Here is a 23,215-nt window from a genome sequence, read left to right on the forward strand (position 1 = left end):
GAGATTTCAAACAAGTAATTATCTGTTTCTATTTTCACCCTGCGTTGCCTCGGAGCAGCACAGGGCTGCTGGTTGTACGCCCTGTGCCAAGAAGTTTGTGGTTGTTAGTATGGCTTTTGGGTCCCATACACTTTAACTCCAGTCATTAACTTTTGGTAGGTGACTGTCCTGACCAGAGGACCCCTCCCTGAAATGAATGCTCCCCCTCACAGCAGGGGAAACTTAAAAACAGCTTGACTATTGGCAATATCCTCTGAACGCAAAACAGAGCAGCAGAGGAAAGTCTTGTATCCATAGAACGGACCTTCTTTTGATATTTGAAAGGACAAAATTGCACTGAGAGATTTGCGATTACAGGTTTTTAAGAAGAACATCTAAAGTGGAAAACAGGACTGTGGAGCGAGGGACCTCTCGCAGCCTTTACGTTAAAAGCTAATTTTCCTCTTCCCCCAAATCCGCCTACACTGAACATCATCCAAACTGCAAGCTAATGCAAACTGCTGGCATGGCTTCAAAGCAGTGCTGGGGTCTACTTCACTTCCTCTGCCCCCTTTTCCTTCTCTCCTTTGCTTCTCTGCATCTCGAGCGGAGACAGTGGAGACTTTCAGAGAAACTGGAAAGGAACTGCTTTCACCTCTGCTCCGGATCTCTGAGTGGGTGGTGAGTTGGAAACAAAGCAGATTAGCTCCTGTGAATTGATCAGAGAGTGTTTTACAGAAAACAAAACCAGTGCCTCTTTGTGGAGATGAGTACGTTACTGGTTTACACGAATGGAGGTGTGAATGTTAAGTTAAGTAATTAGCCCCCTCATCAAGTATTTGGTCAAATTGTTTGTTGCTACAGTTAAAGGGTACCTTGTTAGTAATTTTGTGAATTTAAGGAAAGTTTCCATCTGTCAATATCAATCAGTTTCCAAGAAAGAAAAGGAAAATTTCGATTTGTAAGGACTTTGATACAAACACACACAAAATACTGGTATCACTATCATTTAACTCATATTAGTGCCTTCTGTCAGATTTTTGTCTTTTTTAGAAATATTCATCTAATTTACAGGCAAATCTCAGCTAATTTTAGGAAATGTTAAGAAAATGTACAAGAAATTAGCTGCAAAAGATTGAACCAGTAAAAACACACATTTACATGTCTGACAGGAGGTTACTATAGATATTATATTGATGTAAAACCTTTAGTCTTGATCATCAAAAACACAGATGGGAAGATTGGACAAGTTTTGAATAGTTCATGTGATGAACAATGTTCAGAGTATCTGCTGTACAAAATGCCAACAGGTAAAACAACTATAATATATGGTATTTTATTTCAATGAAGAAATTGACAAGCACTCATCAGTCAACATATTAAAACATTTGTGCCGTCTGTGCAAACCCACATGACGGCTCCTTAAAATAAATACTTTTAAGAGGAAATAATACAGACAGAATATGTGAGGCTCAAAACCACACGGACAAACAAATTATCCAAATGTCCAAGAGACAAAAGGGTCTGAAAATTCCCAAAGTCAACCCGACTCTCCAACGAAAAAGTGTTTGTATAAAACAGCAAGGTACTTTTAAAAATACAGAATCTTACAAAAAGTTTATTTTTTTAATCTTCTCACTTCTTTAAATCACTGTAAAAGATCAGCTGGTAGTATGACAAGAAATCAGGAATTTGTCCATGTATAATAATAATAAAAAGACAGAATGTGCTTCTGCATTTTTACAAAGTATTCACATAACGTCATGAGTGTACTGTATCGTCAACGTCCTCTGCTGCGATGGAGACGGGTGTGATGCAAGGGGCGGCTCCCTCAAACCGACTTCCTCTTCACTGAGCGACAAAAGGTGCAGTCAGTCCCCGGACACCCACACATTTGCAGAAACCATTTCACAAACCGTCTTCTCAGACAGTTTCCGTGCACCATCCATCCCCAGGCAACAAATCACCTCACAGCCAAGTGTTCATTGTCAGTTTTTCGGTTACATTATCAAACGTGTTCACATTTTCTCCATATAAAAACAAAAAAACCTTTAAAAAAACTATTCTCCTCGACAATTTGTCAACTTTCAAACTGTCCAAAAACAAAGAGACAAAGTAGCCATCGATGGGAGAGGGTTTCAAGAATACAGGTTACAGTACAAAAACGTGGTCCAGGTGGTTGCACATGAAGCATGCATGTGTTTATGTTGCCCTGCTCACCCTCATGCGAAGACATACTTTATAAAAAGGCCACATGGCTTTTCCTTCACTATTAAATGCAAACGCGTTCACCGACAACTGGCATCTTTGTCTGCTCTGCTCATCTAAAGATCGACGAAAGGTGCTTTTCTCTCCGACTCCTCGTCAATATGAAGTCTGTGTTTAGTGAGCGTTCTGCCACCAGACTGCAATCAATCGAACTCTTGGCAAGACAGCGAACAAGCGCATTTTAAATCAAATCATTTAAAAATCAAATCATTTTTAAAATGTGAAGCTACGGCCAGCAGGTATTTGGCTAAGGTTAGCTTAGCATAAAGACTGGATACAGAGAGAAACAGCTAGCATGGCTCTGTTCAAAGGTAACAGCATGTCTTAAGTCCCCCAGGTTAACCTGTCATACCCTGTTAGTTAAATCTAGATAAAAAACTATAGGAAGTTGGTTTTAATGTATACGGAACAAACAAACAAACGTGTTATTAAGTTAGCTCCAGTGGTATTATAATGGAGATTTTCCCTCCGTTTCTTGGCTTTATGCTATGCTAAGTTAAGCTACGCTGAATCTACATCCATCAGGCATTTAGCTTAGCTTAGCTTAGCATAAAGACAGGGAACACTCAGCAGCTAGCATGGCTCTGGCCAAAAGTAACAAATCGCTTCCTTCCAGCACCTCTAACGTTCATAAGCTAACATGTTTTGCATTGTAAGTGAGTTTGTATAAAAACCAAAACATCTAGCCTGTCATCAGCGTGGGTGTTGTATTCCAGTCGTTATGCCATGCTATGCTAATCTAAGATATGATCAATTAAATGACTGCTTGCTGTAGCGCCATATTTTAACAGACAAATACGATAGTGGTGTTGATCTTCTCATTTAACACTCATCCCCAAAAAATGATTAATCATCTCTTTAAAAGTACAAAAATCACCGAAACCCCCCGCAACCTCACTCCTACGAAAACATCGATTTATACGTCTGCGTGACCACAAACCTCACAAGTCGTCTTTACCAAGGGCCGTGTGTGTGTTAGGATCAGTGGGAGGATACTGTACGAGCATGTAAACAAAAGGCAGTTGGACTTGAGCATGAGTCTGCTGAGCTCCCTCTTTACATCACTCCAGATAAAACAGGACGTCTCCAGCCAGCCTCGGACTTTCTCACTATTCTAAGTGCTGAGGCTCAGTGAAGCCGATCACCCTTAATTTATATCATAATTTTCCCCCTCCATAATCTTTAACATCTGTACTGCAGAAATAACAACAAAAATATAACTTAAGATAAACTCTCTAGGCACTGTTTGATTTCCAAGGCTTTGTGTTGTAGACTGTGATAAAAGGTCAGCAAACAGATTGAAAAAAAAAAACAATAAAAAAAAGGAAAGCAGAGAGTGATGGTTCTGCAGACCAAACACTTTATCCTCTGTGATACATCGAAGTCCTCTGAGTCAGCTCGCACGGCCAAACAGACTTGCGTCCAGCTCGGTGGTAGAGAGGGTGTAAGGGCAGAAAGTATCTAAAGGGTGAGTGTATAGAAGATTTCAAGGTTAAGCGTCAGTTCCAGTCTCTAACCTGTCGTCCTCCTTCATAAAAAGAAAGAACAAAAACAGATTTTATGCCATTATCTTCTGGGGGATCTCTATCGAAGCCTTGATGAAGATGCAGTTGTCTCGGACGTAGTTCCTCTTCTTGATCTCTTCGTGCGAGATGAACTTGGGGTAGCCGAAGCCCAGGGTGCTCTCGTCCAGCGAGTTGCGGGTGCTGCTGGGTTTCTGGAAGTTCTTCCAGTTGGGGTCGGGGTTGAAGGTCTCGGTGATGTGCTGGGGTTTGGAGAGCGACGGGTCGCTCTGGTCCATGATGGAGAAAGTCACCTTGTAGGAGAAGGGCCACTCCAGCAGGCTGTCGTACTCTCCGGGCAGCACGCGGATGTAGACGGAGAGGTGGGAGCCCTCGCCGCTGCCGTTACCGTTCAGGAACGCAGACACCTGCAGCTTGTAGCCGTAACGGTGAGTGTAGAAGGGCGGGCTGAAGAACTCATGGTTGCTTCGGATTTTGGCCTCCTGGAGCTTGCGTGAGTAGTCGCTGAGTTTCCAGATGAGGACGCCATCGTGACTGACGGAAAGCTCCTCCATCTCCCTTCGCAGCTCCAGGATCTCCTGCCGCTGGCGACCCACCAGGTTACACATCATAGTCAGGTGAGCCTTAGTGGTGTCTTCCAGATGACGACTGATGGCCAGTTTGGGGCACTGCAGGAAAACGACAGAAAGATTATGTAGAAACTGCTAAAACGGAGACCATAAACTATATGGTTACATTCTGTCAAAATTACAAAAGGATAAATCAGGCTAATTTGTGTGTTTTCAATATGATATTTTGATTTGAATGGTATAAATTAATTGTTTTTCTTGATATCTGTAATATACAATAAACAGCTGAATACTGCATCTATTTATGAATCTGCTGTCCTCTGAACATGATGAAGATGTGGACACGTGGATCATCGGATTTCATGATGAGGCTGCTGTTCAGGAATCATGTCTGTACCATCTGTAAATGTTACACGTCAAGCTTTCCAGATGCTCTGTAATTCTGAACAGAGCGCCGAGCTGAACACACAGAGGATGATCTGCCGCTCTTCCTCGAGCATGTCCACATTTTCACAAATTGACGTCAGCTTCAAAAATAGACGGAAATGTGCAGTCAGACTACAGAAGTGTTTCTCTCATTAAAACCGACCCTACAGGCAGAGCGCTGTGTTTTAGGGAGAGAGGAGAACCATAACTCTGCAAACAGTGAGCTGAGGATATGTTTGAAATATAAGTGGGAAAAATGTCCGTAAACACCAAAGACAAACAGGCCTGGCAGTTGATTAGCATTTATCAAAAGTAGCCTTAACATGAAACTTCGTCCAGAGGCAGAAATCATCCTCTGAGGTTAAATAATGTAGATCAGCTTTACCCTGTGTTTGCAGCCGGCGTCTTTGAAGGGGCAGAGGACGAGTGCACTGCCACAGTTGTCCTTCACGTGATTGGCCAGGTCCTCTCGGGCAATGTTGGGTGTCCCGCACTGGTTTGGGCACTGGACAGGAAACCGAGGGCAGTGGTACTGGTGGTTCTGTAGAGGAACCAGGGACATTGTTTAAGTGACGGCGGGACTTTAGAAAGTTCACAAAAGCATGTGGTATAAAAATAAAGAAAAAAATAAAAGAGCATGAAAAATAGAGAACAGCTGATTGTGCAGCGTGAAGCCAGAGAAAATACTTGAACATTTCTGCCAATAACACATTCAAAACCTGATTATGAAATTAAACACTCAAAACAGAATTTGTTTTATTCTTGCTTCTCTAATGAAATGATTGGCTCCTTGCCATTTTTAAAGTAAACCGAGAAGCTGTGGGTGTTTTAAATTACTGGCTGAACAAAGAAAGCAATCTGAAGAGGTCACCTCCTGGGAGATTGCAATGGCCTATTTTCTAATCTATTTTCTGATGTTGTAAGGAATGAAATGATTAATCAGCAGATGAATCAATATCCAACTCATCTTGATTAATAAATGAATCATTTAAGCTGTAAATCAATGGAAAATATCCATCCCGGCTTCTTTACTCCAAAGATTGTGATATTCAATGCTGCAACTTTACTTGTAAAAAGCAGAAAGAAAATCACTGGACTGTGACAAAAAATGCTTCAATAAAACGAATCAGATGACATGCTCTTTAAACACTACGTCCAAGACTGAGTTATTATATCTTGGCATCTTTAAATGTGAGGGATGGGGGAGTGACACTGAGTGCTCAGCCTCTGGCCAGATGTGTGCAGAGGCAGATGTGAGCTCACACACAAACGCACACACAGCGGAGCACCAGCTCCCACTAACATCCAGCTGCCACAGGACCGAGACACCATGAATCATGGGAATTACCATGAATCATGGGAATTACAACCAAGTAATTTCACTTATGAGACTGTGAATAATCTGTGAAATCGTTTTGGGTAAAAAAAAGTTTCTGATTGTAAAACTGTGTGAAACTGACCTGGATTGTGTCAAAGACAAACTCCTTGCCACAGTACTTGCAGGGCTGCGTGCGCTTGGGACACTCGGCCAGGCTGTGTTGGGACAGCAGCCGACGCATCATCCTTGCCCCACACTTGTTCTCACAGTAAACGCTCTCCTGAGGACACACACCCGTGTGGTTCTGGGAAAGGCAAGAGAAGTGATTACGATTTGGAGAAACAAATACTATTGATACAGCAGCTGTTAAGACTAATGTAGTGTTAATTATCCAGTTTTCATGGTGCAAAACTGAATTTTCTAACAAAATATATAGTTCTTGGAAAATCAACAAAACTATAAACAGTCTGTATTCCTTATCAAAAATGAGTCGAGACACTTTTTTTTTTAAATCGACAAACCTGAAACCAGCATGGCAAAGGAAAAGCCTCGTACAAATGTTTTAGAAATGTTCATAATCATATTTATTGTTGTTGAAACAACTAAAACTATTTATTTTGATTTTCTTAAGACAGAGTATTGACAGGAGTGTCACTTCATTATTGGTGTCAAAACTCCTGAAAGAATTACTTCATCAACAGATTTAAATCAGACCCCTTTTCTAGTAAAATTTGTATTCATGTTTTTTTCAAAGCCACCCACTGTTCTTCAATGCGATAATTTGTTTATTTTATCATGTTTTATATTATCTTTGGGTTTTGTGGAAGGAAAACATTAAGCGTCGACCTTTTCCTTATTACCCTATAGACTAAATAAAGATTGACTCATGAGATAATGGATCTGAATGAAAAACATTAACGTGAATTTCCAGTGTGAAAGCCAGTAGGTGTATTAATGCCTTGTAAGTGTGTGTAGAGGGAGACCATGAGGGCCAGAGCAAACAGAGGAGGGCCAGGTTGGTAAAAATGACTGAAGGGTTCGTGAGGCGACTCTGAGGAAAACACATTCAGTATGAAAGAGCCAGTCAAAGCTTTTTTCCTTCTGTCAACATGTTCCATTTCAAAATAGGCCAACACTCTGAAAACACTGACATGCGTGCGTTAGACCTTCCTGCTGTTTTTCAAAAAGGCAGCTTTCATATAGGCACGGAAATGATGAGTCGTCACTCTCAGTTATGTACATCAAGCTCCTGCTGGGGCCAAACGGGAATAGAAGTAAAACAGGTGGAGTAGGTGTTTACCTCGTAGGCTTCACCGGTAAACTCGCTGCCACAGAACTCGCACTTGACCTTGCGCTTGGGGCAGTCGTGCTGCAGGTGGTCGGGCAGGTCGCGGCGCGTCAGCTTGACGGAGCAGCGGTTGGGGCACGGAATCACGTTGAAGGCGCAGGTGGAGAAGTGGCCCTGAGGGAGAGACAAACGACAAAGCCGCGATGTGTCATCAGACTTGCACAAAAACACACGACCACATGTTAGGCGCTGTGCCAGGCTGTTGCCAGAAAACAACAAGGTGAGAGGAGGTGAGGGAGGGGGCAGCACATCAGAGGGTTTGACAAAACAAAGAGAGAGCACATTGAAGCGTCTCACCTGCAGCTGCTTCATCTGGCCGGTCCAGCGGCAGCCTTCCTCACTGTGGATGCAGCGGATGGGCAGAGCCAGGATCTGCTGCTCTAGCTCTGGATCCGGGTAAATCTGCGGAGGAAGAGCAGGATGAGGTCAATGTTGGAGATGATCCCGTCAATTACGCAGAAGGTGTTAGATCAGCTGGAAGACTGTAACATGGCAGCTTCATACAGCACAGACATGTATAATTATATATTCTAATTAAAAACCTGCATTTTCAACGACAATCTTCTCCTCTTTAAGCTAGATAAGTGTCCCTGGATTAACAGAAAATACAAAAAGCTGTTTGTATAGTTTCAAGGATTAGGTCGGAAATATTCTAAATTTTTGTTATTGTTACCAAATCTCATTAGCAGGCCAAAACCGATAATGTAATGATCCTATTAATATGTATTACTAAGAATTTCCTGTGTATCCAAAGCCTGATACATCTGATATTAAACAGACTCTCCTTTCAAACCTGTGCTGTGCTGATTCCTTCATTAAAACAAACATGGTGACTGTAGTTTATTTTGAGTCGACCCCATTTATTAATCCACAGCTGAAAGTAGTTCCCAAAGAAATTCACAATTTACTCTTATTTGGCTCAAGTTCAAAGTTCAGTTCAAAGCAGTTTCAGAAAATTATTAAACATGATAATAAATATTCCTCAATCTTCAGTTGGACAGTAGGAAACTCATAGGGACTGACAAATTGTTGGTTATTATACTTTCAAGGGATTTGTTGAGATCGTATTCATCGGTGTATCTCAAAAAAGAAAGTAAATTAGCATATTCTCCAAATCATTGAGCTACAGCTCGAAAATTGAACATTTTGAGAACAGAATGTCACTGCAGTGATTATGACTTGGGTTATGATTTTATGGGCCCCTTGAGAGTACGAGCAGAGGAAAAAGATTTATTTTTCCTCGGTCACTGAGCGATGGGGATGAGTCAGTTTTCTGCCCAAACGCCCCAAATCCTCCCCTCCAGTCCGCTGTCCTGAGGACTTATAGCTCTGCGTGGCGTCTCCATCCAGAGCTGCTGTCACATGAGCAGAGCGCTATAGTCAAACAAGAAAAGCCACTTCCTCCAAATGCCAAAACAGCCCTCTGAGAAAATAACAGCTCAGAAGCTGCTCACTTGGCTCACGTGTGTCTCTGCGGCGGCACACGGGAGGCGTCTCCAGCAAATTAATGTGCATTTGGAATATCTTCTACAATTAAATACTTCCATAAATCATAGTTTGCAGCTGCTGGTAGGACAGAGCGCAAATAAGTGCAAACAACTACTTAAATATGCTCTACATATGCTCTAATGCTGTTAAGTAAAGCATATATATCTCTCCCATTAAACGCATGCTTGGCTCTGTTGCACGCCACATATACAGTAAGAGCTGATGCTATCTCGCTGCCATAATCACATTCTTTGAGGAGAAACAGAGGGAGAAGGAAAATCCTCTAAAGCAAACTTAAACACTCACTCATTGTTCCAGTCTTGGAGTCTGTAGGGAGACTCCAATAATGACCTTTTAATAACTTAGCCGTAGCCAGAGCAGGGGGGGTTAAGCTCTTTGGAGCTCTAACTTGGGGTGGGGGTTTACTCTGTCTGCTTTAGCCTCTGTTAGTCCCACACTGCCACAACTAATACTACCACAGCAGCACGGTACAATCCTTTAATTACCACAACACACTTCTTCTGTTAGAGCCAGGTTGTGTTTGTGCATGTTTTGGAAGGACAGTGTGCTGGGAGCAGCATAATAACCCTGACAGAAGACCACCAGCGAGGGGTAATTTGCCGGCGACTTGGAGCCGGTGAGGGCCTTGGTAAATAACAACGTCCGACAGGTGTGCCATGAGCACATCCTTTCCTGTGGAGCATCCCCGCTATTAGAGGCGCCTCCATCGCTTGCAGCGCAGCATGCAGACCTGTGCTGATGCCCCGCTGAGCCTGATGAATCCCTGGGTTCATGTGTTCACAGCTCAATGGCTAATGCTGGCTTAAGCTAATGACATTAAATGCTCAGTTTTTATTGTAAAATTGTAAATATAAAGTCACTATCCCATAAATAGGTTTAGCTCATGAAATCCCAACTACGTCTAAATCTAATGTTGCAGGCTAAACTAAGATAGTGAACATTGTACCCCTTCTACACACAAGCATGACGGTATTGTCACTTTAAGTATGTTAGCATGTTGATATCAGCATTTAGCTCAAAGCACAGCTGGGCGTCATAGACCCATTAGCATGGATGTAGACGAGTGTTGTGATTGTATGGATGGATGATGGATGGATGGATGGATGGATGGTGTGAACAGTTACAAAGCATCAGTGTGCTGCGTGTCATATCTTACCTTGGCATAGTCCAGCGGTAGCTGATCCTCTGGACACTTGAACACACCCTCACTGCAACAAAACAGAAACAAACGTTTTGTTATTAATGGAATCACTCAAAATTAAAGCCTGCAGAAGAAAGACACAATAAAAAATCATCTCTACGGCGTGTTCAGCCATTTTTAATTCAGTGCTCAGTGAGATTTATATCCTCGTCCCTGAGTGAACACAACCAGAACTAAAAGCCTCTTCTATCTCAGTCTGTAAAAGCAGTGCTGCTGTGTCCTTAGTTTTATTCTCTCTTCAAACACACTCTTAATCTGAGGAGTACTACGACTCATCATTCTGTATGACGAACAAACACACACTCACAAGCAAACGCTGCACAATAAAGTCAGATCTGTGAGCGACTGGCTGAAACGACATTCGCTCTTTCATCTGCTTCTCTCTTAGAGGACACCTCGAGCTGCACATATTATTATCCCTAAAGCAGAAAGAAAAAACTCTAAACTTCTATAGTTTCTTTCACAGCTTAGAGTGTTTGATTTTTTTTGTCCTTGTTTCAGAGTGGAGATAAGATTGTGCCAGTTTCAACAGGCTTCTGTCTTCCAGAGAATAAAGCAGTGTAAACCTTGCCTTCAAGCTTGAGGCTATTCCTCGGGATAAACAGATGATTTAGCTGATTTGCTATAGTGAGTGTGGGACAAAGTTTCTAGCCCTTTTTCTTGGCTCTTCCCTGCAGCAGTTGAACCTAAATAAAATCTGAACTCTTGTTTTACTAGTGGCCGCTGTGCAGTTTTGCGGTTCAGCAGAGATGTCCTCACTGGCCTGTTTTAGGGCCAAATTAGTGAGTTCCATGGCTCATTAGGGTAGCTCTCTCCCAGAAGGTCCCTACCCTGATGTCATCATTAAATATTCACACTTGTAAATAATAGAGGCAGCAGCCACGATGGGTGAGCTGCTACAAAGAGTCTGAGCTTCTGGCTGCACCGCAAACACATCCAGACCCACAAGTAAGTAAAAAAACTGATAAGTAAAATCGGAGGCTTATCTCCTGAGATATCATTGAGCCATCCTGCGGTTTCTGGACCAGAGGGGAACTCGTACACTCTCATCTGTTCATGTTCTAATACTTTGACCAATATCAACTGGTTCTTGCCTCTTCAGTGAGAAGATATGCTGCTTTTCCCAGTTTTATGAGAATGTAAACAAATCCATATCACGACACTATTTATCTATCTATGGATTATCATCAATAAATCTACAAATATTTCCCGCGATTAAGAAACAGTTTGCACAAGGAAATGTCAACACGGTGCAGTATAATGCATATTAAAGCCTCTGCAAAACAATATAAATAAACAGCACTCTTTGTATCTCACATTAAATCTACTGAAGCCAGAGACAGCAAGGATGCACAGAAACATGCTTTGTTCAGAAGTCACAGGCCCCGAGGCTCGATCTGACCTCACAAGCAGAGAGGGCCTCCATAACCCCGACCATGTCTAAATTATGTTTGGACTCATTAAGGGACGGCATTGTGCAAACACTAAGAATTTGCCTCTTGGTGCTTTAGTTTGGTTCGCTGCAGTGTCACCTGACCGCAGCTCCCAGAGGCACAGGGACATGTGACAGGGCAGCAGTGCATGTGTACCTCGCCCCGTCTACCCAGCTGCTGTGAAACCAAGGAGTATGCCAAAGGGGGTGGGAGGGGAGGGGGTTGAAGCAGAGTTTAGGCCTGAGGGGGAGGGAGCGTTGATGAAAGAGGGGGGTGTGAGGAGGGAGGTTAATGCATGACGAGACGGCAGTAATTCTCCTCCATTAGGGTCACTGTGTCAGCAGGGAGCTGGAGACCAATTAACAAGCCACGACTGGCTGTAAAAGAGGGTCAATCGATGAGACCCCAGTCAGCATCACATGTGTAGTGTGAAATCATCCTGCTTTCAGACATGCTCTGAACTCCGCAGCTCCTCCGTGTTGTCTCCGGAGGAGGTGCATGTGTGAAGGAAAATGTCCGAATGAGATGCTTCACAGTCTCTGCCAACTATCTCCGCCTGGCCTCCTAGTGTCATGTGGGGGATCCCCGCGATGGATTCATAATAATCAACGAGGCATGTGACGTCATTACGCAATCTAGCGACTTTTAGCTACATTTCAGAGAGCCAATAGCTACTTCTGGTTCTCAATCTTTTCGACAACACTGATGAGAACTTCGTAGTGGAGTTATTACGTCACTTCTGGCCTCTGTCTGCTATAACGCAGAGGATTTGTTGATGTTGTGAACGCGTCTGTGCAGAAAACCTCCCGCTGTGTTGTGTGTGTGTGAAAGGTGAATTCTGGTTTAACTCCGCAGCCATTCTCCAGATTGTACCCACAGATCATGTCTTAAAACGGCTTCACGGTACTCAGCACCATCACCGAGGAACCATCTCACTGTTTGAGAAGTAAAGAGGGCGCCGACTGCAGCAGTAAGAGGTGATGGGAAGCGACAGGCTCTCAGTTCCAGATAGGGGACAGCCAGAGGCCCCCGTCCAGCTCGGGCCCCGTATCTGATGCACAGAGAGGCGGACAGGCGAAAAGAGCCGAGTCACAGACTGTCAGGATAATTCCTTCCCTGGTCGCAGAGTAGCTCCCGCAGCCACACATTCATGTGTTCGTCCCCACTGCTGCTAACACCCCACCGCTCCCCCCACCGCGCGTGACTCCAACTCGCTGCCGCTTCGGGACAGCACATTAGCAGTGGAAGGTGAGGCCGATGTGAAACACAGATCCAGTCCAATCCCATCCTTCTTCACCCACTAACAATTTATCTGACTCGTGAGGACTTTTTAGGTGAGAGGACAGAACATGGCTCACAATAACTGAATATCACAAATTTGAATGATTGATTAATCTAATAAATGTATTATTTGTGAGGTCTATAAATGTCAGAAAAAATCAGTAGAGACCTGTAAGACCCAACATAATTAACACACTACGATATGAATGTTAGCATGATAAGGTTAGCATCTAGCTTATCAGCACAGTTGCCTCTTGATAAAATGATTAATTATCAAACTGTAATAGCCCATATAACTTTTGTATAGAAAACAGATTAATCTTCTGTGAAACATTAAATATGTTTACAGCAGCTGAACACAAAATGATAAAAATTAAGTTTTACATGAAAACAAACTGAATATTTTTGAGTTTCGAGACATTTACAGTTCAGTTGAATATTCTGGAGAGGTTCATGAGTAGATAAGGCGCAGCCCTGATACACTTAGTTAAAGATAAACAAAGTTGTTACACAAAGTTCAAAGGAAAAACTCCTTTATGTAAACCCACACATGTGGGAACTTGCAGTTGGCCTCTTTTAGAATAGGAGTTTCTCACAACTGCTTGTCTACCACAGATCTCTGACTGCAGTTCACACCCTGGTCAATGATAATCCAGGGCGAGAGGCTGATAAACTGCTGTTTCTGTGTCTGCCACAGCGGAGCAGCTTAAGACCGGACAGCCTACACAGTATAATGCAATCACCTCATTAAAATTTCATTGCCTCCTTGTGTCTCGCTCATACCGTGAGAGCAGCGGCGGCTCTACAGCTGCTCTGCCAAGGACACGATCATGTGTAAACCACCTCGAACTCACTGTCAGACAAGGGTACAAACACTACCACGTTGTGTTGACTTGAAAGAAACACACGTGGACCTCTGCAGGTGAAACGCACCCATTATTCTGACCCGGCATTGCTCTGGACCCTAAATCGCTCTCCCCTCTAATTGCCTCCTCTCCTCCCTGTCCTCAAATATTCTTTTCAGGAGCAGATTAAACCCGCCGTCCATTCATGCAGCTGATACCACGAGGACAGCCGTCACAACATGCCTCGTCACGCTGCGCACGGCTCCTGACAGGCAGACGGTGAGACGCACAAATCCCTCAGGTTTAATCTCCTGGTGCACAGCGGAGGGGTGGTGTTCAGGCGACAGGGACCGAGCTGCAGGCCACACAGAGAGGACATGTTGTTGACAGGTCGCCTCCTCTCAAGTCACGACCACTGAGCGACCTTGAAGCCTAACAGAGAGACTCCTAAACAAACCTTCCTGTGTTTGCATTTGGCGAGCGGGGCTTTTCGAGACACACTAAACAAACTGGATCAAAAGCATGAGGAGCGGTGGAGAGTTCGAGTGATTGTGGCACACTCTAAACAGACCCACGTCCCACCAGGTGTTTTTCTCATCGACTCAAATAGCAGAGGGTCCTTGAGTGAACTCCCCGCTTATCTCCCCCCGGAGCTCCCTACCAGCTTTTGTGTTGATCCTTGTGCTAAACCCTTTTGTCTTTTCAAGTCATAACCGAAGATTAAGGTTTATACATGCAAACAAACCCTTAAATTCCACCAGTGCCATCCGTTCAGACTCTCGGTCTCACATACAGAAACGTCTCCTCTCAGGAAGTTGGCATAAAAGAGGAATTTTGTCTCATCTCAGATAAGAGTTTCCATAATCCCTCAAATCCATCTGGTCTGGGTTTATGTCTTTAAGACTGCGTGCAGTCATGACTTCCTGCTTCTGAGCCAACTATTCTGAACACTAATGAGAGTGGATAGTAAAAAGAGTGTGTGAGGGATATCTTTCCATAATTATCAGTCTGTGATGTCCTACATACTTAATGCTGCTTCTCGGTCAAAACGAGACATTTGCTTATTTTTTATTAAGATACAGATATAAGCAAGCTGTTTCCCCCCGTTCCTAGTCTTTGTGCTAAGCTAAGCTAACTGCTACATTGCCTTTCCAGCTTCAAGGAATATGTTCCAGTTTCCCACTTGAGGCGTTATGTTAATATTTGAGACAAAAGTGATTAATGAAGCCCAACTGAAACCACGTCAACAGATTTATTTAAACCCAAACGCTTTATAAACTCAAATAAATAGTCATAGTTTACTCAATGTAGAAGAATAATTCTACCCAAACTGTCAATTGGTGTAGAAGTAATTAGTGTATTTCACTGGTCTTTACTGAGATTAAAATTATATAGGATGACGTGGGACACTTTAATTATGGAAACTTCACAGAAGACAAAGCACAATCTTTTTCCAAAGATTTAATAGTTCATTTTTCCGAGCAGTCTCTGGAGCTGTCTGACCACAACCCACAATTTGTCTTAATTTCTACCAAATGTAAATATCTGCTTACAGGCAGCAGAAATGAAGCCAGTTCTGTTGTGCACAGCGATTTGGGACAATAATATGAACAGTACGCAAAAAAATCCCATTATAGGCACAACAGAAAACCCTGTTGCTAATGGCCCCTATAGATTGTGTAACTTCTTCCACCCACCAACTTTAAACTCTCCACCTGCCAACCCTAAAAAACGACTTTCTCCTGCCAGCAGAACAATAAAGCAGCAGAAGGTGTAGTAGCTGCAGAATCTCTCCCTCTCATCCTCATGACTGTCTGGATTAACGCCCACATGTGAGCAGACCAAAGAGCCCCCCCCCCCCCCCCCCCCTCCCGTGAACTAGGTAAAAGAGTTCGAGTGACAAGGCTGGAGCTTCCACCTGTGCCACCCGATATGCCGTGAGCGCCGAGCTCCCTTCGCCCACGGCTGATCTGGCTCTGAGCCGCGCTCCCGCAGCCCTCTCATTTGTCTGGAAAGGGAGGAGCAGGTCTTACTTTCACAGAGAGTGTGATGACACACCAGCTCACAGGTGGATCTGCTGCTCCTCCACAGACTATCTTTGTGGGACGTTCACACTGAGAGATGCTGTGACAGCTGCTTGTGTGGGATTGAATACCTACAAGATAAGCCCTCCATATCTGGGGTTTGCTGGAGATTATATTGCACAAGCTCACTGACGTTTGTGGGCTCAGCTACGTCTCATAAGAGCGTGTGAAGAGACGAGGTTAAATCTCAATAGGTTGAAAACTGTATTATCGGTAAAAACATTGCCCTGTAAACAAAGTTATGAATATCACCGGATATGAGACGTGTTTTTGTTTTAATACTTCTTCCAGCACCCTGCAAAGAATCTTTTGAATTCTTTATTATGGTAGCTTTTCCTTTCTATGGGTTACTTTATAGCCTTAATGGAGGTTATTCTCTGTGTGTTTAATCATGTTCTTAGCTGTTTAATTATATTATTAATTACTGACCACATTTAATTTGCTATTTGTTTCAAGGCAGGCTTCAGAACGTCTATAAATTTGGGTAAAACTGAAATAATTGCTCATATAAATGATCTGAAAAGAACAGACAACAGGAAAACAAATCCAAACTTCAAATATGTATTCTATCACGATAACAATCAAAAACCTGACAATATGTTTTTAACAGAAGCTGGTTTGTTGAAGTCTGCGTTGGACACCTGTCCAGAACATGACACCTGTAAAATCCCAAGTGATTTCCTCTGCTGGTCACTAACAGCCACTGGCAGCTGTTTCTTATGAAGTAACAATGGCTGACAGTTTGCAGGTCATGGTCATCAACGGGACAGAAATAAATTACATCTGACTCAGTGTCAGGACGACCTAAAAAGACAGGCGGAAAATTGTTACTGCTTCCGAGGGCGATTACACTTATCCGTGTAAATCCAGCAGAGCTAAACTCGTACACGCAGTTTGAAATCTATAGTTTACGTTTCTTTTTCCAAGGAAAAAAAAAACACATGTTTTTGTTGTGTTGCTTTGCCAAAGCAGGAAAAAAAAATATGATGCAAGTTGGAGGAAAGGCACTACTACGAGAAAGAGAGTGTCTGTGAGTGGGTGGATGTCTGGCCTCTTTCCCTGGCTTCTTCTCCAGCGACCCATGTACTGGGACCAAATGTGGACTAAGACATAAAAACCCATTAGAGGATGGTTTCACTGACACTACCTACACAGACCTGAACCAAAGAACATTTTACTTCTGCTCTGGGATTTTGCTCTGTTGTAATATTCCCATGTGAAATTCTTCATAACCACACAAACTCTGTTAGATCTCGGCTGTGAGGACACCTGAGGCCGGCCCGACTCAAGCCGTCATCACTTATGTAATGATATTCGTATCTCCTTGCAGTTCACCTCACCGTGCTGACATTTGAGAGCGCGGGCCATCTGTGAGCGAGCACTCATGGCTATAAAGCTTCCAAAGGTTAATAAAACCTCTGTTAGTTTTTCTTAAATGTCAGCTTTGCAGTACAGCAGCCTGTACATTGAGTGATATTACTGCATACTGTATCGTGTGTTGTTTAACGACTGACTTTGTCTAGATCGTAACTTTAATTTCCGTGTTAATTTTCATTTAAGAGTCCAGATTATTATATCTTGTCTGCAATAACATGTGCCGTTAAGATATAGACCCACAAATATGACATAAATCTAACAAATATGTTAATTGTGTAATAAGACTGTTGCCATATATGCTTCGGCGCTAAAATTACCCCTCTACATGAAAGCAGACCCACATTTCCTGGATGGAAATATCGGCTTACTTCAATGTTTAGGAGAAATCAGGCATTTAGTTTGAATTCATGAGCAATTAGACGATGATTCATCAAACTGCCAGAGGTGCAGCACTGACACACTGCAAAGGAAAGAGCCACCTGCCAGAGGACGAGCTGGCAAAGAAAAAAAAGAGAGCGGGAGGAAGGGAAGAGGGAGGAAGGATGGATGAATAGATGAGGGAGGGTCACAGTGAGGATGAGCAGCCATCTGCAGGCTGAACACAAGCCTGCGAGATGCCATAATCCATCCTTAAGTGTGAGAGAAGGGGAAACAGTTCCTACAAGTATTTATAATCCCCCCCCCTCCTCCTCCTGCACTCCTCCTGCAGTCTCCTTCCATCAGTCTAATCGGGCTTTGACATAGAGTCTCTCTTGGGGAGGGGAGGGTTACAACATGAAATCGTAACCCGGCTCCTTTAGTTTGTTTCCATTGATTTTACGAGTTTGGAGCAAACTTCCTCTGGACTTCACCTCAACTGCACCTGGAATAATATGAGTAGAAAATACTCTTACATTTCAGAAAGGGTTATATGTTTTCATTTTAAGTTAAAATACTGATCTGAGGAATAAAACAGCAGATGTAATAGAATTTCTTGGGATCTTTTGTTTTCCCGGTCGATGTTATCCCTCAAATTACACCCTGTATGCAGAAGGTAGAGGAAAATCAATCCACTCTCATTAACTGCTGCTGTCCCATCAATTGCATCGAGAGCCGAGCTCATGCACGCACAAGTGGCGTCACCCTCACCCCCACAGTTAACGGTGGGGGGAAAAAGAGAGAGAGAGAGAGAGAGAGAGAGAGACCACCAAAACAGAGGCGTACGCACCCGCACGAGGGCCCGACGCCGCGGACATGAAAGCAAAGCAGCGCTTGAAAGGAGCAGCCTCACGTTTGATCTGGTTGCAGGGCGGTTTGTGGGGGGGCGGGATGGGTGGAGGACTGGGCCCCGGAGATCAATGAAAGTCCTGAGCTTTAACATGTCGCACATGTGGGAAGAACCTACAGGTCGGTGTGAGGAAAGTGCTAAAAGCTGCTGTCAAGGTTGCAGTAGGTGTGAAACGCCCCAATCTCCATTTTACTACCCGCTGTTACACGTTGGTGAAGACTCAGATGCTGCGAAAGAACAGGAGCGTCTTTGAGTGGTATTCAGCAATTTCAGGGCAAACGGAGGCAGCTACGTGCTATAAATTTCTCCAGACGCGGGTGATTTTTAGCCGTGCTAATCACAGATGGCTGGTCTAATTTTAGCTCAGCTTCCGAGGGCAGATTTCTGCTCTGAAGGGGGGGACGATCCGCAGCGACGTCGGCTGGCTTCGAGGAGCTGCAGCGCTGCCACACTAATCCTCTCGGATGCCTGCACTGGACGGTGGGGACCCGAGTTTGCCAAGGAATTGCCTGGCCTGTTAAAAGAAGGGCCGCCTGCCAACTGTATGCATATGGCAGCCGGAAAGGCAGTGGTAGACAAGGTCACCTCATTTTCCTTCAAACAGCATTAATGAATCAGCGATCGGAGTCACAATCATCAAGAAGCACAGCGTGAAATCGCCCTGCGCTGATCCAGGTTGAGTGCGGAAGCAGCAGCGCACTTCAGGCTATTGTACCAGCCGTCTATCAGAGTGAGGGGAGGGAATATGTGCATTTCAATCGGTGTGTGAATTCTGCCATAATAATTAACGTGTGTCATTTATAGATCAGAAAGCTGCGAAAGCTCAGGTGTTTCATTTTCATTTCTGAAATCCTCTGTTCTGAATTTAGACAATTATTTCTCTTTTCTCACCCATTTACTTTAATCAAATTAAAACTAGGGCTAGAAATCAATATCACGATTATTTCAAAGTTTCAGCCCAATTACTATCAATGAGCGATTGTTCTATGTGATATTGGAGCACGACTAATCTTCTTATATACCAAGAAAGCATATTTCCCAAAGTTTATAGGAATTTCTTTAAATTACAGTATTTCAAATCTTCTTAGAAACTCCTTAACGAGCTCACATATGGTTGGTCGGAGGCCAGAATGAGGTTAGGAGGTTAATTCACTGCAAATCCAAGGAAAAGCATATTCTCTGCCATAAAGCATATCTGTTTGAACACACTTCTCTGGTTATTATAGTTCTTATAGTGCAGGAGCTGAGAAATCAGTTCTTCATACAAACAGCAGAGTCACACAAGATTTAAATTGCTGTTTCTGTTTAAGCATCCGGAGCGAAGGATGCAACCCTGAAATATGAAACCTCCGTCAGTCGTGACTAGATTGAGATTTAATGGAGTGCCTCTATGATCCTCCTTTGCAGTAATAAAGACTAAAGAAGAAGAAAAAACTCCAGACACAAAATCCCACCAGGCGTTTGCGTTTAAAAAGCCATTAAAATTCAAAAAAGGATTTTACATGCAGAGGTTTCATGCTCCGTTAACCAATTAAGACGCTGTGTATGTGGTCATCCCATTGTAGGATCACTCACAAGCCGATACCCAAATTAAGCGGTTCCGATTTCAGCGTGAATTAAGTATCCGGATGCTTTTTTATGTCAGTCTCAGCTCCCGTGAAGGGGAATGTACCAATGGTGTGTCAGCTGCTCCGAACGGCACATTATTCCTGCGCAGCAACCCCCCCTTGCTCTCTGTGGTGCCGGGGTTTGTTTTATGACTTCCAGAACCGACAAGATCTGTGTCAGGCAGTCCAGAAGCCAAGAGGGACAGTTTCTCTTTAAAGAGAATTCACTCGGCACTTGGCCACCAGAGCCGGGACATTAATCAGGGGCCACTTAGAGGTAAAGTTTTACGACTTAGCACCTATAGACACATGAGCTCACGGTACCGGGACAGGAGAGGGGCGAGATGCTGCTTTGCATGCTCTCGTCGTAAATCGGATTTTATGCAAATGGTAAGCAGGATACTTCAGATCGTTCGTTTGTGGAGTCGACGCTCAATAACAAAGCCCACAGCAGACAAAGAGGTCTTTTGTTTCTGACGTGCACAGAACTACTGAGCCTCAGAGAGACAAAGTTCTCGTCGCCCTTCAATTAAAACCGCTCCTTTATTGCAGTGTGATTGTCAATAAGACAGTGGTGATGTAAAAACAAGAATACATTAAAAGATCAGAAACAAACTGTGTGTGAATCTGGGCATCCAAAGTCCCCACATCGTCTTGGATAATGTAATGACAACTTATGAAGTTTTGACCTTGTTTTTACACAAGAATCTGATTGGACGATGACAATCCAATCACAAAGCAGGGCTAAACTGTCCAATCAGAGGGTAGACGCCTGGTCTTCTGTCACGAGGTGCGTTTTGAATACACACACAGCACATTCAAAGGATTTGTCATGGAAGAGCCAATTGTTGTCCATCGTGAAAATCTAATGCTCATTCAGGCATCACATCCACCTGCTTCCTGACTGGAACTATGCTTTGTAATTGGATAGTCGTTGTCCAATCAGACGTAAAGACGGGGTCACAATCTGCACCTGTAACTTGAGAGTCACCGTTTGGGAACTTAAAGCGTTTCATGGTTTTACAGCTTTTACTTGTGCACAGATGTTCACAGAATCACTTCTTTGTGTAACATTACCACTCATATCTTTCTTTCAACTATAAATACCCAATTTGAAGCGTAACTGACATTTTAACAAACATCAACCACAACTCTCAGTTGAGCGAAAACCTTCACCAGGTCTAAAAAGTCCACTTAAAGTCAATCAAGCCGCCAAATAGCAAACATTCACCAATATAAGGATTATTTATCTGGAAAATAGTGCAAATGTCACATTGTTAAAAGTCCTGGATCCGCCCCTTTGTCCAGATCCTCACCAAAATGTAATGGGTTCTTTCTTGGCCCTTGTCCCATCCTCCCACCAAGTTTCATTGAGATCAGTTCAGTGGACTTTGCATAAACCTTCTGACAAACAAACCAACCCAACCAACACATAGGCATATAACCTCCTAACAATAACAGAATTCTTAAATCAGATTATTACATCTAATTCATATATTGCCCCTCCCTTCCTCTATGAGAGGCGGGGGCAGGTGGGCGGAGCAGATTATCCCTCCGACCAGTCGCGTCTTTAACGGACAACAGAGCTTTAAATTAACCTCCACCTGTTCTCCGTGTGACCCCGAAAAGGAAGGGAAACCCAACAACCCGAGATTATTAAAATCTTTAATTTGTCTAAACAAAAGGTTTTCAGAAGTACACAACAAATACAAACTGCTGGTGACACCAGGAGGAAAGAAAAGCTCTGTCGTTGTTGTCTGTCCCCACCCCCTCCCCCCCTGTCCTTCACAGATAAGTTCTCCACTCCATGCACACACCTCTCGAGTTGACCTGATATGTGTGCGCGAGATAGCAGGTGTGGGTAAACCATTATCAGCTTTCCCCCCCGTGAGGGAGTTATTTTGGTCCGATCCCACAAGAACACCTTTGGAAAAAAAATGTGCAATGCCCTCAGTGACATCTCCATTAATTAGGGCGAGGCGGCGGGGTTCAATTCTACCGGATCACAAGGCTTAAAGAGCGGAGAAGTGGTTTCCATGTGTCGACACAATGAGTCAACCTCAGAGATTGATTGTGGTAAACGCTGTGAAACTGATAAGAGAGTCGGAGCGAACTTAAGGCGGTGCAGTGTGGAGATGGGATGATGATTTGGATTTTCCCATTATCGCTGCAGAGCGCGGGAGGCGTGAGTCTGATGTGTCATGAGTCACTTGTTTTCCTCTCAGGCAGAAAAAACCAACAAACTTTTTCCCCTCTCTGCTTTGACCTTACTGCTTTCCTATAGATGCCGTTTACCTCGTTGTCTTTTCCTGCGGATTTAAAATAACATACTTTGGATTTCTGCTTCAGGACCATTTGCATTTTTCCCGTGAAATGCAGACGGTAAATTCGTTTCCTAATATGTCTACGAGCTGATTCGGGTTTGTGAGGTGTGCACATCAGCAGCAGTGACACATTTAGGCCCTGTGCTTTAGTGTCCATGGTAACTGGGAAGGTGAGGGCTTTTTGAGGTGTGTGGGGGGGATGCGGGGGGGAGACAGAGGGAGCCAGACTGAGAACACACACACAGACACACACACACACACACAAACAGACATGCACCGATTCACAAAAATAATAAACAGTCGGTGCCTGCTGCTGTTATCATCAGCCGCTATGATCACACCGCAGACATGCTGGGGCTCCTGTTTGTGTTTATCTGAATCTGTGCAGAGAACATGTAGATACAATCCACAGAAACACAGTCACCGCCGCCCCCCCCCCCCTACGACTGTGGACCAGCCCCGAGCCGCTCCTCCTGCACTCGTCCACTTCTCAGCTTTGCGGATGCAATTTCTTTGTTCGGCGAAGCGAGGTGCTGACGTCAGATCAGCCTCTTTTGTTTCAGAACGCTGCATTGTTCATCTTTTAGCATTAATTCTTCAACCTGCTGCTGTTTGCCGGGAGCAGCAATGAGATAAATGACAAAGATTTTTTCAATCACCGCATAAAAAGAGCAGAGGAGGGAGTAAGGAGGCGATCCGGCGACAGATAGAGATGTCACACGCTCCTCGTAGGAGTGAACCATTTGAGCGAGAAGTAACACGCACACAAAAAAAAAAGCAATTTTCTTTTTTGTCAACTAAATCATAAACTGCATCAGTAAGGGCAGTTTTCATGTTTTCTTTAAAGTGTATGTTT

The 23,215-nt window shown here is 43.7% G+C and overlaps 1 protein-coding gene across 1 annotated transcript in view; it reads right to left on the minus strand.

The window, feature by feature from the left end:
- Positions 1-1,299: 1,299 nt before the first annotated feature.
- Positions 1,300-23,215, minus strand: part of traf4a (tnf receptor-associated factor 4a) — a 34,154-nt gene continuing 12,238 nt past the window's right edge. The window contains exons 2-7 of the mRNA XM_062386200.1: positions 10,097-10,148; positions 7,729-7,833; positions 7,384-7,545; positions 6,226-6,387; positions 5,151-5,306; positions 1,300-4,438 (exon numbers count right to left, since the gene is read on the minus strand). Of these exons, the coding sequence (XP_062242184.1) occupies positions 3,806-4,438; positions 5,151-5,306; positions 6,226-6,387; positions 7,384-7,545; positions 7,729-7,833; positions 10,097-10,148 (1,270 nt within the window). The 3' untranslated portion in view covers positions 1,300-3,805. The remainder of the gene's footprint in view (positions 4,439-5,150; positions 5,307-6,225; positions 6,388-7,383; positions 7,546-7,728; positions 7,834-10,096; positions 10,149-23,215) is intronic.

Source organism: Platichthys flesus, chromosome 4 (assembly GCF_949316205.1).
Source record: "Platichthys flesus chromosome 4, fPlaFle2.1, whole genome shotgun sequence".
NCBI classification, from domain to species: Eukaryota; Metazoa; Chordata; class Actinopteri; order Pleuronectiformes; family Pleuronectidae; genus Platichthys; species Platichthys flesus.